This window comes from Protomyctophum parallelum (genome assembly GCF_964188405.1).
Source record: "Protomyctophum parallelum genome assembly, chromosome: 21".
NCBI classification, from domain to species: domain Eukaryota; kingdom Metazoa; phylum Chordata; class Actinopteri; order Myctophiformes; family Myctophidae; genus Protomyctophum; species Protomyctophum parallelum.
This window is the reverse complement of record NC_139713.1, coordinates 13,857,432-13,875,378: the sequence shown is the minus strand read 5'-3', so window position 1 is coordinate 13,875,378 and position 17,947 is coordinate 13,857,432. Positions and strand designations below refer to the sequence as shown.

General features: G+C 41.2%; 1 protein-coding gene across 2 annotated transcripts; it reads right to left on the bottom strand.

Annotated features, from left to right (window-relative positions):
- Positions 1-849: 849 nt before the first annotated feature.
- On the bottom strand, positions 850-17,682 carry LOC310879367 (dual specificity testis-specific protein kinase 1). Of its 2 annotated transcripts, none has more exons than XM_083793988.1 (10): positions 17,579-17,682; positions 13,527-13,633; positions 13,329-13,433; positions 11,661-11,782; positions 11,401-11,449; positions 9,953-10,102; positions 6,267-6,440; positions 4,884-4,967; positions 2,980-3,066; positions 850-1,667 (listed from the first exon to the last, which is right to left on the bottom strand). In XM_083793988.1, the coding sequence occupies exons 2-10, from the start codon at positions 13,608-13,610 to the stop codon at positions 1,575-1,577; spliced, it is 948 nt and encodes a 315-aa protein (XP_083650114.1). In that variant the 5' UTR covers positions 13,611-13,633; positions 17,579-17,682; the 3' UTR covers positions 850-1,574. The 2 variants fall into 2 exon arrangements, with proteins under 2 accessions (XP_083650114.1, XP_083650113.1); XM_083793987.1 differs by lacking the exon at positions 17,579-17,682 and adding an exon at positions 15,895-15,975.
- Positions 17,683-17,947: the final 265 nt, after the last annotated feature.

The following is a 17,947-nucleotide window of genomic DNA, read 5'->3' as shown; positions in this document are numbered from 1 at the left end:
AGACTGGCTTAATAATATCACCGGCAGATTTGCGTCTGGCCACTGCGAGGCTATAGAGAATAGTAGAAGTTAACGTTGTAAAATGTAGCCTGTAGATCTGCAAGTCTCGCAATTATTCTATTTTTTTTGCAGGGCAGTGTAAAAGAAATAGGGCATTAATATAAATTGGACCTCTTCCTGGCCAGGAGCGCTTGTTTTCAAACACCTCGACGGAGGCCTCGGCGCGGTGGCGCCTGAGGTGGACACGGGCCACGACTCAGAGACAGCGGAGGCAGACTGTCGCGCGTGGTCGCGCACGTTTTCGGCTGCACACAGCAGCTGCGCACAGTTTTTTAGACAGCTGGTGGATGGAAAAGAAGCTCCACCTCCTCCGCGCCCGACTGACGCGACGGACAGCTTCCCGGACGCGCTCTCCTCCGCGTCAGTCAGTCGGGCGCGGAGGTGGAGCTTCTTTTCCATCCACCAGCTGTCTAAAAAACCCACGAAGCGAAGCAGAAGGGCTTCAGGTTCTTCTGACGCGTCCACACGCGACAGTGTGCCTATATGTGCCCAGAGATGAGCTATGAAGGTGACAGAGATGATAGTGGAGAGGAAAGAAAAGCAACAGTAGAATAGATTTCTGTGTCAACAGATAATTACTACCACCCAGTGTTGTTTTCGTCGACTAAAACTAAGACGGTAAATGTTTGTCGACTACCTTTTTTCACTGGTGAAAACTAAATGGAAACTAAATGAAAAATAAACTATGATGACTAAAACTAAATATATTGACAATTTCGTCAGGAAGGGACCAGTGGACAAGAGATCCAGTATAAATAAAAGACACGTCATTTACACAAATAGCAGATCTACAAGCTCACAACACGTCACATTGTGACTAAATCAACTGTAGATTTAGTCGACTAAAATCTTATGATATTTAGTCGACCAAAACAAGACGAACACTAAGACATTTCAGGTGACTAAAATGTGACTAAAACTAAATGAAAACTATTCAAGAGACTATTAAACTAAAATCTAAATGTGCTGCCAAAAACAACACTGCTACTACCCATAGTCTGCAGCAGGAACACAAGCCTCAACCAACATACCAAAGTTAGCCAAATGAACACAGCTAATGGCGAGAAAAAAACGATTAAGCTCATAGTCAAATCACAGATCAATCCTTAATTCACATTAACTATACACAACAAATAGTATCCTTATAGTTTAAAGGCCCAGGTGCCTGGCTTTGTGTCACTTATAAGTCCTTATTTCTTTGCAGGTCCCAATTCTTGTAATCTTTTGATTGAAGTGAGTAAGGGACATAATAATTATTGATACTGATACAGGTCCAACTCTGAATGTGTCTCAAAGCACAAGTCAGAGGAGTGCAATAAAATAAAATAAAATAAAATAAAATAAAATAAAATAAAATAAAATAAAATAAAATAAAATAAAATAAAATAAAATAAAATAAAATAAAATAAAATAAAATAAAATAAAATAAAATAAAATAAAATAAAATAAAATAAACAATGTTCCTCTCTCCTGTCTCTGTACTGGACATTGTGCCGTGTTAATGAGCTTATCCTTCATGCCATCACGCTCGTCTCAGAGCTACCATGGCCAACGTCTTCCAACTCATCCATCAGCTCCGAGAATGATGGTCTTCGGTATGACTCCATCTGGAAAACATGACACGGCTTCAATAAGTAGGCTATACAGCAATAAGAGTTAGCGACCAAAAACCAAGCATCTATCTAATATGGCTTTGATTACACTACAGCAGTCAAAATGGTTCAGTAACTTACACATAATGCACCTACACTGACATCAGATATCTGTCTAATATAGACTGCACGTTGTCTGTCTGTCTGTCTGTAAATGGTGCATTTATATAGCGCCTGCTTTACGTATATTGTGCATTACATTCACCCATTCACACACACATTCACACACCGATGGCGGCGGAAACCATGCAAGGCACCAACCTGCACATCAGGAGCAATCAGGGGTTCAGTGTCTTGCTCAAGGACACTTCGACACTAAACTCTGGGGGAGCCCACAGGATTCAAACTGTCAACCTTGCGGTTACCATCCAGCCACTGCCGTCTGTCTGTCTGTCTGTCTGTCTGTCTGTCTGTCTGTCTGTCTGTCTGTCTGTCTGTCTGTCTGTCTGTCAGCCCTATTTCAAACGGTTCCAAACTAGTTTCAATGAACTAGTGCAGTTCTGCATTAGAGGCGTCTGATTTGTAATTATGCACTCGATACAAGTAACGGTACAAATAAGACAGTATACCACTCGCTATGGTGATGACCAAATCCTTTGTTGCATTTAGGGTTTTTTTTTGCATCTTTTGTAATATCTTGGCAACTGTAATGCTTAAAAACGTGCACTCTAATGGCATCTATATGGTAAAATAAAAGGTTAGTTTGAATTGTTTTTTAACCCATTAAAGCCCTAACCAGACGGTTTTCGCGTTGTACCTGCGGTGTGATATGTCCTTTTTGCACGTTGACGCGCGTTGACGCTAGGGCATTAAGCAACTAGTCGACTAGTAAATCCACTAGTCGACCTTGTTAGTACTTAGTTGACTAGTTGATAAAAAATTAAAAAAACTTATTTTTTCCGATTTTGTAGGCCTCAAGATCAGGTAGATTAGTCACCAATGTACACAGTTTTTAGAAGAAACATATATTTCCAAAAAGTTAAAGTTAAACAACTAGTCAACTAGTCGACTAGTAAACTAGGCAACTTAGTCAACTAGTAAAAATGACTAGAACAAGTGAATGCCCTAGTTGACGCGCGTCGTCCCTAGTGATTCAACGCATGGAATTCAATGGCCCAAACCACACCAAAGGGTTCGAGACGGCGTTACCGCTCACTCCTTGCAAACCGTTTGGACCCAAGGAGTTGCATGGTGGCCCTTTGGTGTTGGTTTATAGGGCTCAAGACTTGCGACCCAAACAGTGGGAAACACTGCTCTACTGGTTCACCTGACAGCAGGTGGCAGAAATGTCAATCACACGTTGTGGACAACCTGGAACCATCTCACTGAAGGCCTTCACATCAAGTCCAAAGTCCTGAAATGCACGCACATGCGCACACGCGCACACACACACACACACACACACACAGTTATGAAAGCATAATATGGCAGTCTGATACATATTCAATAATCGTCAGAAATGGACCTATATTGTTTTATACTCTCAACAGTGCAATTAAAACCCCATACGTTCAATTCCCTCAGACATTCATCTGGTGTAAAACCTCGTTTTTCTGTGTGTGTGTGTGTGTGTGTGTGTGTGTGTGTGTGTGTGTGTGTGTGTCTATTGTACATAAAACTGCAGTATAGAGCTTCGCAGTCCCGCCCCCTCGAGAGACCCGGAAAATAAATCGCCGTTCATTTTCCTCATAGGCATTTCTTAAAGTATTTATTTAAAGACAGTTACGCCGCGGACAAAGCCAACTCGGATCGTGACAAATCATGACAATGAACACAATATTTTGGGCCGATCAAATCATTAGAAAGAAGAAAATAAAGGCAGGAGACAACACTATTTGTTTTGTTTTTCTTCTTATAAATTATTTGATCGGCCCAAAACATTGTGTTCATTGTCATGATTTGTCACGATCCGAGTTGGCTTTGTCCGCGGCGTAACCATCTTAAAATAAATACTTTAAGAAATGCCTATGGAAAAATGCATTGAGATTTATTTCCTGGGCCACTCATTGTTCTGAAAGGGGGAGGGACTGCGACGCTCTATTGGATAATTGCTGAATCCCATATCAGCTGACACTAAACTAATAGTATGAAATGGCTGCCTGCAACAGTCTTCTGGTCAGGGATGGATTTAAACTAACTATCAAGTGTGTTACACCATTTCCTCGTTCATTTTGGCACTATTGTAGAGCAACATCTAGTGTCAATTAACAGAGTCCTTGCAGAGGGCAGACAGGGTAGCGTAGGGGTCGAAGGTTTTGAGATGATGTTCTTCCCCTCCTTTGCACTATAGGTATGGTGATGTGTGGTTTTTTAAATGTTGTACGGGTCACTGTGTGCCCTTGTTGTCTTTGTATTGTAGCGTAACGACATGGATTTCTAGACAAAGTTGTTTGGCGCAAAATGCCGCGTTCAAGTTCAGGAGACTTCGGGAATTAAGGAGGGGCATTTGCATTTCTTTCACCGTGTAAGTAAACGCTGCATTCGTGGTCTGGAGAGGGCAGTTGTTTTACAGACGGGTAAAAGGGGCAGGGGCTGAAGTAGCCTGGTTAATAAACAAGACCGAATCAGCCGTTGGCAAAAATAAATTGCCTGCCGGCGGATTACGGTCTGGAGAGGCTCAATTGTACGCCCATTTCCTACACCAGAGAAATGGGGCGGCCAATCGGGACACGGTATGCAATATGGGCGGGCTTTGGTACAGTGACTTTCAATGCTTGAGACCTTTGACTGACAGTAGCTCTGACCAATTGCGTCAAAGAGAAAATGTTTCAACCCGCCCCCCCTGGAAATGAAATCCAAGCTGAGCCTCCCCAGACTAATATCCCGCGGTCCGTGCGATATTAGTCTGGTTTATTAACCAGGCTAGGGCTGAAGCCCCCTTTGATGTCTGTGTGCACATCCCTGTGTTGGAAACACCTATCAACCCTATCAGACCCAGTGTTGTTTTTGGTTTTCGTCAGTCTCTTGATTAGTTTTCACTTCGTTTTAGTCACCCATGGAAGTCTCATGAGAGTCGCATGAGATTTTAGTCGGCAATCTACAGGTGATTCAGTCCACTAAAATGTATTTTGGCGGGCCTTGATGCCGTCGTAATGACTATATTTTTACACTTGCTGAAAATAGCCGATCTACAAGCTCGCAACGTCAGGAGAGATGAACGGTTGACTTTACCCTTGTCCTGAGCAGAACATCGGGATCTGCGGGGACTCGTGCCAGGATCTCACACAGCACAATTCCAAAAGAGAAGACGTCCACCTGGACGGACACACACACACACACGCACACGCACACGCACACGCACACGCACACGCACACGCACACGCACACGCACACGCACACGCACACACACACACACACACACACACACACACACACACACACACACACACACACACACACACACACACATTATATTTAGACACCTGTGGTGGAAGCCGGTACATTTTAGCCAAGTACAGTGTAGACTATTTTGAGATGCATTACTTTGAGGCAATTATTGTACTTTTTTACTCCACTACAATTATTTAACTTACAATACAAAAGTTACTTTGCAGATTGAGTTAATTACTAAACATATACATTAACCACTTAAGCCGTACGTATTTACTTTGTCTTTTTGGATATAACTGATCCACAAGCTCTCACAACCTGTTGCATCATGATATGTTGTGAGCTTGTGGATCTTCCTTTTTCTTTCTTTTTTCCTTTTTTTTTTTAAAGATATAACTTTTATCTTGGTACATTTTGATGCCAATACCTTTGCACTTTTACTCAAGCAAAATAAAGCTTTTTTTAAATTGTGCTATAATTGCTACTTTTACTTAATTAAAGGACAACTTCACCCACTTTCAACCTATCTTCATATAGGCTAATTGGTCCTCAGATACAGCTCATGATGGGTTTCTTTTTTTTTGCCTTTATTGATATATACTGTATATATATATACAGTAGCTTGACAGGAAACGAGGAGAGAGCCATGGGGCGGGGGCAGATCGACACAAAGCAAGGTTCGTTGGGATCGTGACTCAAACCCGCGACACGCCGTCATGGCTTGGATTTCCAGCCAATGTGCCTGGACCGCTAAGCCAGCCCAGGCCACAGGGATGGGTTTCTGAATGTTATCCATATATGGCCATATTATGGGCCTGGCCATATATGGGCATATGGGGAGGGGGGGGTAAACGTCTGTGGAGAATGTCTGAAGAGTGCAAACTAACTGTGAACTGATCAAATGGCAGGTGTGGGGATTGGCTCTGGCAGAGGCTGTAAATTGGGGACTTTGGCTCAAATTGGGTCCACTGGCAAAGCCTGACCACAGCCTTTTCTGGCGCTTCTGGACAACCGTGTGTCCGACCGACTCGAGGCCGGGCACTGCACACCCTGTGGTGGTGTGGAACGCGTGTGTCGAATGTAAAGTCGGCGTGTACGACTGTACGTACGTACACACTTACAGAGATGTGGTGCATTTATTGTAAGATAAAAAATCCTAATAATCATGGAGTTTCATCTAATTTGAAAAAAGAAAAACTGTGTCAAGAATCAAAGCAACAACACCTTGCAATTGTAGGCTTCTCCACGGATCATCTCAGGGGCCATCCAGTATGTCGATCCCACCAGTGACATCTTCCTGTTGTCGCCATTTGGAAGCTCAAACGCCACCTCCCTGGACAGGCCAAAGTCTGCCACAACCGCCTCCCTGCCCCACGCCATTTCCCTGATCAGACAGTTCTGAAAACCAATAATCGACCAGTCCATTTCAATGACCATTTGATGTTTTTAGGCTTGTAGTCTACTTGTATACATTATAGTGACAAATAAAACCTTCTTGATAGATGAGGAAGCATGCAAAGAATGGTGGACTGTATTGAATGAATTGGAAACTATTTTAACAACATGTTTTATATCAATATCAAATTAGACAGTGATTTGCACAGACAATAATATTGTCAATCATTATTATTATTATTACAACATTTACACAGTGATGTGTTCAGAGAACTTTACTGTAGTGCCCCCCAGAGGACACAAGCTGTAAGAGCTGAGCTGGTGGGCAGCATGACTTTTTCCCTCCCCTGCCCTTTTAATTGTTTGTGCTATGTAGTGATTGAAATGATATACAGAAACATTACAAACAAGACGAGAGAGAAGAATCATTAGGGATACATTGGAGAGCATGTCTCATACAAATCAAGAATAGATAATTGGATAGCGGGGGGGGGGCGAACCCTGGATTATTTATAACTTAAAATCCAATTTTGCATGTATGTATTAATTCTGTTAGTATTGATTGTGATTTGTGAAACTAAACATTCTGAGTCACATTTTCACAATAAATATGAAATGTTCAATATCACATATCAGCTACAAATAAAGACAGACCATATGTTTTCTACATGTACAGTATGTACATACATATGTGTTACCACAAGGGGCTGTGAAACACTTGTAATGCATAACATTCGGTTAACAGTTAAATGTATTTCAAGTTTCAAAATGTGTTCCACCGAAAATAAAAATGCTGTGTGTTCTCTTTCAGTATTAAGAACGTATGTAGTTCTTTGCGAAAAATACTTTTAGAAACAACTTTTCAGTGAGATAGACCGCGAGGTTTGGTCAGTTGTTACTTATAGTGGCATCCATGGCGAGCTCTCTGGAATCTGCGTCTCTTTGCAAATATACACGTGTATATGTACAAGCTTTAGTCGAACTAAAAGGAGCATCGATAAACCGGCAATTATGTTCAGCTTTTACTTCATCATGAAGTTGTAGTAGAGTCCAACAACATGTATTGAAGGTAATGAAAACCTCTGGGTCACTGTGGCTGTATGCATGCATCTTGCACTGTCTGTATCAGTGTGTTGTTTTAAAGGAGAATTCCATACTAGAAGGCTTTCTTACCTTCATTTGTAGTTGTTACGTCCCCACTTTTGTGCAAAAGAAGAAATTGTCTATTTCCCCTACCATAAGCCCTCAATGAATTGCATTGAATTGCATTGAATTGAATGGAATTGAATGGGGCTATGGGGTGTTGTGCTAATTCGCTTATTTCCATCGCTCAAAAACCAATAGTATCCCAATGCAGCACACTTTACTACTTATTTCGAATAAGCGAATTAGCACAAAAACCCAACCCCCATTGAGGGCTTATGGTAGAGGAAATAGCGAATAATGCACTTTTGCACAAAATAACACCTGGACCTCTTTGGTGGGGACGTAACAACTACAAATAAAGGTAAGAAAGCCTTCTAGTATGGAATTCTCCTTTAATAACCAGTCAAGGCAAGAGTAAGAAGAACAAATGATCATTTACAACTGCAGCCTGGCAGAAAAGGCAAGGCATCTTGAGGGAGAGGGGAAAGCTTAGGCGCCAAAATAAATCAATAACCATGTCAAAACAATACAAGCAACTCATTATAAAACAACACGTGTGGTATTTAAACACCTAAAGGCGCTTTACTGTCCCAGAAACTCTAATTCTTGACCCCCTCCCTCATCTATTAAAGAACTATATCTTATGACCCTGGTCCCCTATAAAGCCACGTCGCAGAAGTCCTTGCTCAGGGTGGAGGGACAACGGCTGGTCTCTGCATGAAAACTAGTCTTGAGAGACCAGTGTTGTTTTCGTCGACTAACACTATGACGAAAAATGTTCGTCGACTACCTTTTTTCACTGACAAAAACGACATAAAACGAAATAAAAACTAAGCCATGATGACTAAATATATTGACAATTTCGTCAACATATAAAAACTAGGCTAAAATGTCTGGAAGGGACTAGTGGACAAGAGATATTTAAGTCATTTTACACTTAAGTGTAAACAAACACAGTCATTATGACGGCATCAATGCCCACCAACATACATTTTAGTCGACTAAATCAACTGTAGATTTAGTCGACTAAAATCTTATGACATTCCAGGTGACTAAAATGTGACTAAAACGAAATGAAAACTATTCAAGAGACTATGACTAAAACTAAAAATAGAAATTTGCTGCCAAAACCAACACTGCTTGAGACACTATAATGCACTATAATACAATTTAATTGAATTATATAAAATAAAATAAACTTGAACTTGTTAATATACTCTTGCCAGATTATCCCTTGGGGTTAGTTCATGTCAAATACCAATCGTTCCATTTCATTGTGATCACAGAGACATGTGAGGATTAGCGCTGACATATCATTGAGCCTGGTTGACTTATCTGTTTAGTTTATCCGGGTTCCTTAGTAGAATGATTGAACGGAATGCATGAGTGCATGCGACATGCGGTGCCGAATGCTTTGCAGGTTTGTACTCAAAACAAAGACAAAAGACAACAAAGACTCATGCATTTAAATTGTTTTTCCCATGGCAACGGCAACTTGGCAAGCAAGCCATGGGGCATACTACGATGTTGTGAAATCCAAGACAAAATGCAGCACCACATTGTGCAAATCTGACGCATGAGAGAAGTGAGGCCATGGATGGCCTTCAATGCATTAGTACTTGTTTTTATGAAGGGTTGACATGGGTACAATGAGCACTTTTCAACCGATGGCCATCACATCACATCGCTATGGATTCATCTCTTGGTCCACTCTTTAACACATTCTTTATTTATTTTTTGCGTTATATTGTATCGTGTAAAATGTAAATGAATCTAATTGGTCTTTTGAATAGAAACCCTGGGATGTTGAGCATAGCTGTGACAAACAGAATGCGCCATGTGTTGAAGGTGTGTGTGAAGTAGGCTACATAGCAGAAAGAAGAAGGGTGTCTATATGAAATAATAATTAAATCTTTTAAGGATCCAACTAACACATAATTTCTTTCAATCGTTAAATGGGTTTAAGCCTGTCACTTGTTAGAATTAACAAGTAATACAACATTTTTACTACGTTTTTAAGTGGTGCAAACCACTTCCTTATGTGAGTATGTGTGTGGGTGGCTGGCTGCATGGGTATGTGTGAGCACGGAAACAGCATGCTTGTAACTCTGTCATTTCTCAACCGTTTCGGACGCGGGGCGGCTCGCCCTGGGTGCGTTCCTGTGGGTCTGGAACCCCCGGCGACCCCCACACGGAGTTGCATCATGGGTGTGATTTCTTTGTGATTAGAGCACTGTACCCTGGAGTTCAGGTCCCTGTGGTAGATGTTCTTAGACCTGGAACAGACAGATCAGAGCACTGTACCCTGGAGTTCAGGTCCCTGTGGTAGATGTTCAAAGACCTGGAACAGACAGATCAGAGCACTGTACCCTGGAGTTCAGGTCCCTGTGGTAGATGTTCTTGTAGTGCAGATAGGTCATCCCTCTGCAGATGTCGCAGGCCAGGTCGTTCTTCTCTCTCCAAGACAGATCCACAGCCTTTTGGGCCAGCAGTTCTCCAAGGGTTCCTCCAGTAACATACTTAAGCATACAAAATAATAAAAGCGTATTTTTGTATTATTATTATTTTAATTTGCAGATGTTCCAGGGCTTCTAAATATAGCCACTTTAACCTCTTAACCCATTTAGGCCTGACTAAACACAATATTATATTCTAAATCCTCCAGTTTTCTGAAATAAATATTTTCACGATTTTTCAAAAATTGGCGCGCTACGAGCTTGTAGATCTGCTATTTTTCAATAGCTAAATTATAACATAATGTTTAAAACACCAAAAGGGGTTCCCACCCAAAATGGGTTAAACCCCAGGGGGGTCCAGGGGGAAAATCAGCAACATCAGAGTTGGAACCGAAGACCGATTGGGTCTACATTGACCCGCTGAGCGCTGTTCATGAGGTGGACAGCGGCTGCTCTCGCCCGCGGGGGCAATGGGGCTCAAGAGGTGCATTTAGGCCTGACAGCGAAATTAAAAAAAAGTTATAATGTCAAAATCCTGAAGATTTTCTGAAAAACCTTGTTTCTGTATCAGTGGTGCTCAGTATTTCATGTCAAGGACCCCACAAATGATATGTAATATGCCTCCCCCCCATCTGAAAATATGTTGTTCCAGGGACCTCCCCCAGAAGCAAAGATTTGAGTTAAAATGTTCACTGTAATAATATATATTCAATGATTTTCACGATTTTTCAAAAATAGCAGACCTACGAGTTCATTAGATTAGATAGATTGTATTTTTTTTATCCCACGATTTTGTAACCCATTTTTCACCCCTGTGTCAATCATCTAATGTGATCCTGGGCTCTACACACCCTCCACCAACCTGGGGAGAGCAACGGACTTAACTCATGCTTCCTTCATGCCTGAGTGTCCAAGTTGCTCCTTTACACCTGACAGGGGGGAGTTTCCCTGGTTGGACGTAGCTGGTTGGAAGGAACACGTTATTCCAACCAGTTCCTTTCCCCTCCATCAGGCACCCCTGCTGGCCAGGGGGAGGCAGTTTAGTGACCAGGATTACTCCATGTTTTTTGTGAGGGTACCTACCCTAGGGGACACGGGGAGAACATGCAAACTCCACACAGAAAGGCCCTTTTGCCAACCCCGCCTTCGGGTATGGGCACTGATGACGCGAAGGAGGAAACACGCAGCCAGCACCCACAGCGTCCTGAGCAGGAATCGAACCCAAGACCTAGCTGTGAGGCGACAGCACTACCAACTGTGCCACCGTGCCCCTACGATATGAGCTTGTAGATCTGCTGTTTTTCAATAGCTAAACTATAACATAATGCTTTAAAACACCAAAAGGCAGATCAAGAGCTCACCTCCAAAACTGGATAAAGCTTCTGATCCTTCTCACAGATTCCAAGATATCTACAGTATATGGAAGAAAAGTCCAAATTACGGCAGTTTTACAACATTTTATTGAAATAAGCTAATGTTGTTAGAAAAATCAATAAACATATGTTAAAAAAAACACTGTTTAGACATTTCAGACCTACATAATTTGGATTATACAGCAGATATGCGATGTAAAGAAATATATTTATTGTTAAGTTCGGAAACACCCTATGACTATACGTACCTGACAATGTTGAGGTGGGAGAGTTTCTGAAGCAGACCGATTTCTCGCACGATGCTTTCTTGCTCCACCTCGGTTTTATAGACCTTCACCACTTTAACTTTGTGTGTAGCACTGTGAGTTATCTGAAAGGCAGGTGACGATACAGCATGTTAACTTGCAATATTTGTTTCTCACTACAAAACAAAAGAAAGAAAAACAAGAAATCTTTCAATTGGTTTTCGATATTAAAAGGTTGTGGTGCAGTATACGATTGACCACTTCCACATTAGACTTCCATTTTCTCTCCCTTGAAAAAAACGCCTGTGGTTTCTGAGGCTATAGACATGCCATTATTATGACAATATTGTCAAGCCATCTTTTTTTTTTTTTTTTTTTAACTTAACTGTTATTGATGAGAAGACAGAGACACAAACACACAAAAAAATACAGTAAGAAAAAAAGAACAAAAGGCGGAAGACAAAAACAAAAGACAATGCTGCATTTTTCATATTACAAGATACAATTGTCAAGCCATCTTTAAAGCCTCCAATGTGTACTCATTTAAATATTCACTTTAATAAAGTGAGAAATAACATGGCGAGAGTGCATCGCTACTACAGTGTGTGATTTAGGTATATACTTTACTACATCTTTTCACCTTGTCCCTTTAGATCAGCTCTGTAACACACCATGTTATCAGTAAAAAAGCATATTTATTTTGGCACGGGCTGTGAGAAATTTCACTCTTAATGTCACACTCATGTTGCTTGCATCTAAACTGAGCACTTTCACAACACTTTCACAACACACATCTATCTGTCAGAGATAATCTCTGATGCCTATCTTCGACAGATCGGCCGCAACGGTGTTCAAGTTCCCTGCGAACGTGCTAAACAACGGCAGGAAATAAACAACATCCATTGGCATGACACCGTGGTTTCGCCTCAAAGGAAACATACTTGAGCTATTGACGTGTGTACTATAGTCATCACAACTTAACCTATTTTGGGCGGGAACCCCTTTTGGGTGTGTTAGCGTTATGTTACGCTTTAGCTATTGAAAAATAGCAGACCTACAAGCTCGTAGCGCGCCACTCGGTGGCGCTACGAGCTTGTAGGTCTGCTATTTTTGAAAATTCGAAGAACGGCTGACACAGAAACATGGCTTTTTCAGAAAACTGTCAGGATGTAGAAGACATTTTTGGAATCTGATCTCAGGTCAGAATGGGATAAGTGACAAAGAAAACAATAATTGGCTCCAAAAAGCCTTGTCAGCTTAGTGTACAGTACAGTACAGTACAGTATCGCACGCCATGGTGCTTCTCTCTCCCGCATGCATTTGTGCGTGTGTGTGTGTGTGTGTGTGTGTGTGTGTGTGTGTGTGTGTGTGTGTGTGTGTGTGTGTGTGTGTGTGTGTGTGTGTGTGTGTGTGTGTGTGAAAATATAGCTTCAATGCGAAACAGATTCATCTGTGATGTTAGCCAAACATTTGAGACAAGGAAGGCAAAGACAAAGAGGCTATAATGATTGAGTCTATAAAGAAAATGAGTTCAGTTTTAGCTTTTCTCTAATATCACCTCATGTATATATGCATACACACAAGGCACACACAGCCTCCCAATTAAAACGAATCCCGGAATGCAAATGTTTTTTTTTTGTTTTGTTTGTAACTTAGTTTACACATCAGTACCTTATACACATCGGCAAAGAATCCAGTCCCGATCAACTCAGCACTGTGATCCTCCCACTTTAACAGCTTTGGGACCACAACCTGCACTCGTTTAAAGCTGTCAACCTGGCAAGGAAAGGAGAAGATTAATTGCTTTAAAAATATAAACCTGATCAATTAGAACGATAATCGATCAGCACAGACAGTAATCCAACTGACCTGGCCATAATGGTCTGGATGAGGAGAGGTAGATTTTAGGATGGCATTGCAGGAAACTGCAGGGGTCACGCTCACATGAGACATGGCATCTGCTTTGTCTGGGAATTCTGAAATAATTATTTACAACAAGGTTAATGCCAGTAAAGAAGACGCCCTGAGGGTGAGAAGCGACCTCGCCCTAAAGGCCGCTGAAACAACAGGTCTCGGAATGCCCATATTATTCTACTTGCCAGCCCATAGAGCCCCATTGTGAACCCGGACATGTTGAGTACACCAAGGCTTTATGTTAGAAATGTTGAGTATGGGTCCCCAGCATTTAGAAACTGCCGGATGCTAACTTGCATATGTTGAGCAATTTTCATATTTGGCATAATATGTGACCATGCCATTAACAACCTATAGAATGCTGAATCCATTCCAAGCATTAGTTTTGCAAAAAAACACTCATTGGGCCAAAAAAGGCCATTACCGGCATCACAAATGTGATGGACATGACCGTTTTTAGCCCAATTTTTGCAAAACTAATACCGGCACTTGGAATGGATTCAGCATCATGAAAACCCACTAGTTTGACACATCACATGCTACATAAAGCATGATGACATTTTGGATATTTTGCCTTCTATATAGGTTGTTAATGGTATGGTCACATATTATGCCAATACAATACAATACACTATTATGCCGATTCGCTCAGCGTGAAGTTCGAATCGTGATTTATTTTTTTTAATTATTATTTTAGGTTAGTTTTGTCAGATTTATTTTTTATGACAGTAAGACTGAATGATGTTATCTGGCATGCATTGAATGTATATGATTCAACTTGTTATGGTTTATATTAGCGTGTATATATGGAACATGACAACCTACTGTGAAGCTGTTCACAAAAGGTTTACCTAACTTTGCTACTACAGGGAAAACACGCACATACATATACATGTATATACATAACACATACATGTGTTACTATTATTTGTTACACTTTGATTGCTCTTTTTTCTTTGTTTGCTGTGGTTTTGTTGTTTAATGTTTTGAATGTTATGCTATCTATATGCTGCTGCATTGTCCGTAAGGAAGCCAAAACAAAAATATGTTTTACTCTTATGTACCTGTAACACAAGATGTAACTAGAAAAAGTGCCCTTCTGGGCACAGGTCTCCACCAGGATTCTTCCTCAGCCTAGTGGGAATATGCGTGCACAGTTTCATCGCAATCGGACGCTGCGTTGAGGAGTTGTGGCGATTTGTACAAAGCGGGCTACTCCTGAAAACTGTAGGAGCCAATTGTGGCCAATCAGGATGGAATATGAGAAATCAAACAAACCTGTCTTGATCACATGACTATGGAGATCATGTGTACCGATTTGCGTGAAATTTGGATAAAATCTGAAGGAGTAATAATAGAAAATGTGTTTTACATATGTCGGCCTCCTGGTGGCGCTATAAAGAGCAGATGTGAAAAATTCCAGGCAAAGGTTGGCATAGAAAGTTATCCACAGATCCGTGCAGTTAGAGGTAAAAACACTTTTCGGCCAGTTATAGCGCCACCTTGAGGCTGAGTTGAAATTGTTCATGTGGCATTTCGTCCTCGGCCTAGTGGGAATGTGGGTGCACAATTTCACGGAAATCACACGATGTGTTCATGATTTGCAGCATTTTGTTTGAAACTGAGCACTCCTGTGAACTTTGGAAGCCAATGTTAACCAATCAGGATGGAGTCTGAGAAATGTGAAAGACCGGTTTGGTTGAATGGCTCTAGAGAGACTGTGTACCAATTTGCGTGATGTTTGGACAAAATCTGTAGGTGTACTGTGCAAAAACTTGTTTTGCACAAAGCGGCCTCCTGGTGGCGCTATAACAGGCCGTTGTGGAAAGTTTGGGGCAGAGGTTCATTGTTGGCATCCAGGGAGTGTGTGTGCAAACTTTGTCATCGACCGGGTTAACGGTGGCCGAGATTAGCTGCTCACGGACGGACGGACGGACGGACGGACACACGGACGGACGGACGGACACACGGACGGACGGAGTGCAAAACATACTCTCCCCCCATGCCTTCGGCCTGGTGGAGACAACAATAAAGTACTTCATAATCACCAAAACAAGACCCGAACTCCCACCACAGGACTCGGCAATCAACCACTGACCTGAGATCAGATTCTAAAAATGTCTTCTACATCCTGACAGTTTTCATTCTGAATAACGCAATGCTAACACCAAAACGGGTTCCCGATCAAAATGTAGTAAGTTGCATGAATTTGTTTGCATGTTTATGCTTACAGTAACCAATCACATGCATGTTTAAAGTTGACGTATTATTAATTATGGCATGACACCGTTGGGGAAACCAATCTGCAGAATTCCCTCCTTACATTCTCACCCACATGCACTGAAGCTTTCCCGGCATGCAGGAGAGTGGGCAAAGAGGCCCGGCTCTGTCTACTGTACATCATAGCAAGAAACACAGAGTGTTTGTGTGCAATTATATTTCACACAGACACAGACAGACAGACAGACACACACAGACACACACACACACACACACACACACACACACACACACACACACACACACACACACACACACACACACACACACACACACACACACACACACACACAGAGCAAGAAGGGAAGAGTCTGGTGATGCAAGTGGGACAATACAGGCCAAAAGAACCACACAGATGGATGAAAGGAAGGGGGGGTTAATTAGGGTTCTCAACGTTTTTGGCTGGTATATAGGGACCCCCTGGAAACGCTTAGGCCATATGTTTCGCGTCATCGTGCAACATGAATGGCGGCAGTATTGTGACACATTATATATATATTAGTGATGCACCGAATATTCGGCCGCAGAAAATATTCGGCCGAAAATGGCTAAATATGCATTTTCGGCCTATTCGGTTTCGGCCCAAATAGGCCGAAAATATATCACCGAATAGTGTATGCAATTAATGCATTCAAAGAGCCGAATAAATGTTTTATGGATCCATAATAGTGATTATTATTTAAATTAAGTTTTGCCATAACCATAACATAACATTTGTAGAATCAAACTCAGGTTAATGGGTTAAGTGAGGATACTAAAACAGCGATATTCAGTTACACTTCATACCAATGATACTGTGCGGGTGTAGGTATGTTAAGTGATAACCACTTTCAACATGGCATTATAGGCAAAAGCTTTCTAAATCTTTCAAATTTTCCAAACATCTACAAGCTTGTAGGTCAACAATCTTTGCTATTTGTTGTACAACAAAGTATATAGTGCTTAAAGTGGAATTCTGGACTAGACCTGTCTGGCTGGAAACAATTAATGCATTCAAAAGGGCTGAATAAATGTTTTATGGACCCATAATAGTGATTATTATTTAAGTTTTTTGCCATAACCATTTATTTTGCCATAAATCAGGTAGCTTTAAGGTACGGCCATGACAGCAATGGTAGGAAAAAAGATGTATAATATTAATCATATTCGGTATTCGGTTTTCGGCCAACTGTTTCATATATTCGGTATTCGGTTTCGGCCAAGATTTTCAATTTCGGTGCATCCCTAATATATATATATATATATATATATATATATATATATATATATACACACACTATATTAAATATTATATATGACAATGTTTAATCTAAGCCTATTCTATCTCTATACCAGAAAAATATGGACAGTAAAGTTACATTCATAAAGATTATTTAATAATTTATGCTATATATAGGCATATGGTCATTTGTCGACTCATCTATCACTCTTACTAAAATTACTATTAATATACTATTATTATTATTCTCAATAGATTATTTAGAGTATTAAACATAGTTTGTAAACCATGCAGTCCAAACCCATGAACGCAGAGCAGTCCACTGTCCACCTTACAAACGGAACAGGTAGCCTAGTCACTCTAGTCTACTGTCCAGGTATCTTTCAAGCCCCCATAGTCACTTTTGGAGCTCGCCCTCCATCGAAGATTGAATAAGCATCACTTCCAGCAAAAGGAAACTGTCAACTGGTCCATCTTATTTATAACAATACAAAGATGAAACACTTACTCACGCCTTGCAGGTTGGTAACTTGATGAACGTCAGATTATACCGATTTGATTAGGCTATACAACTTGATTCAACTGTCTAATGAAACAAAACAACAACTGAACTCGGCCGCTTCCACCAACGTCTTGATACGAATACTCCCCCAATCACTTTGTGGTGACGCGAGGTTTTGTGGCGCTGAACTTGATGCACAGACTAGCCTACAGTCAGTGTGTGTGACAATAATTGCTCACACACGTCGCTCATGTGGGTGTGTAGCCTCCCACCGCGTTTCAGAAACGGCGCAAGTTTCCGCTATGTAAGTTTCTTACCCTGACGCCACGATTAATCCAAACGTGAAGGGGACGTGAAGGGTTTACACCAATTCAA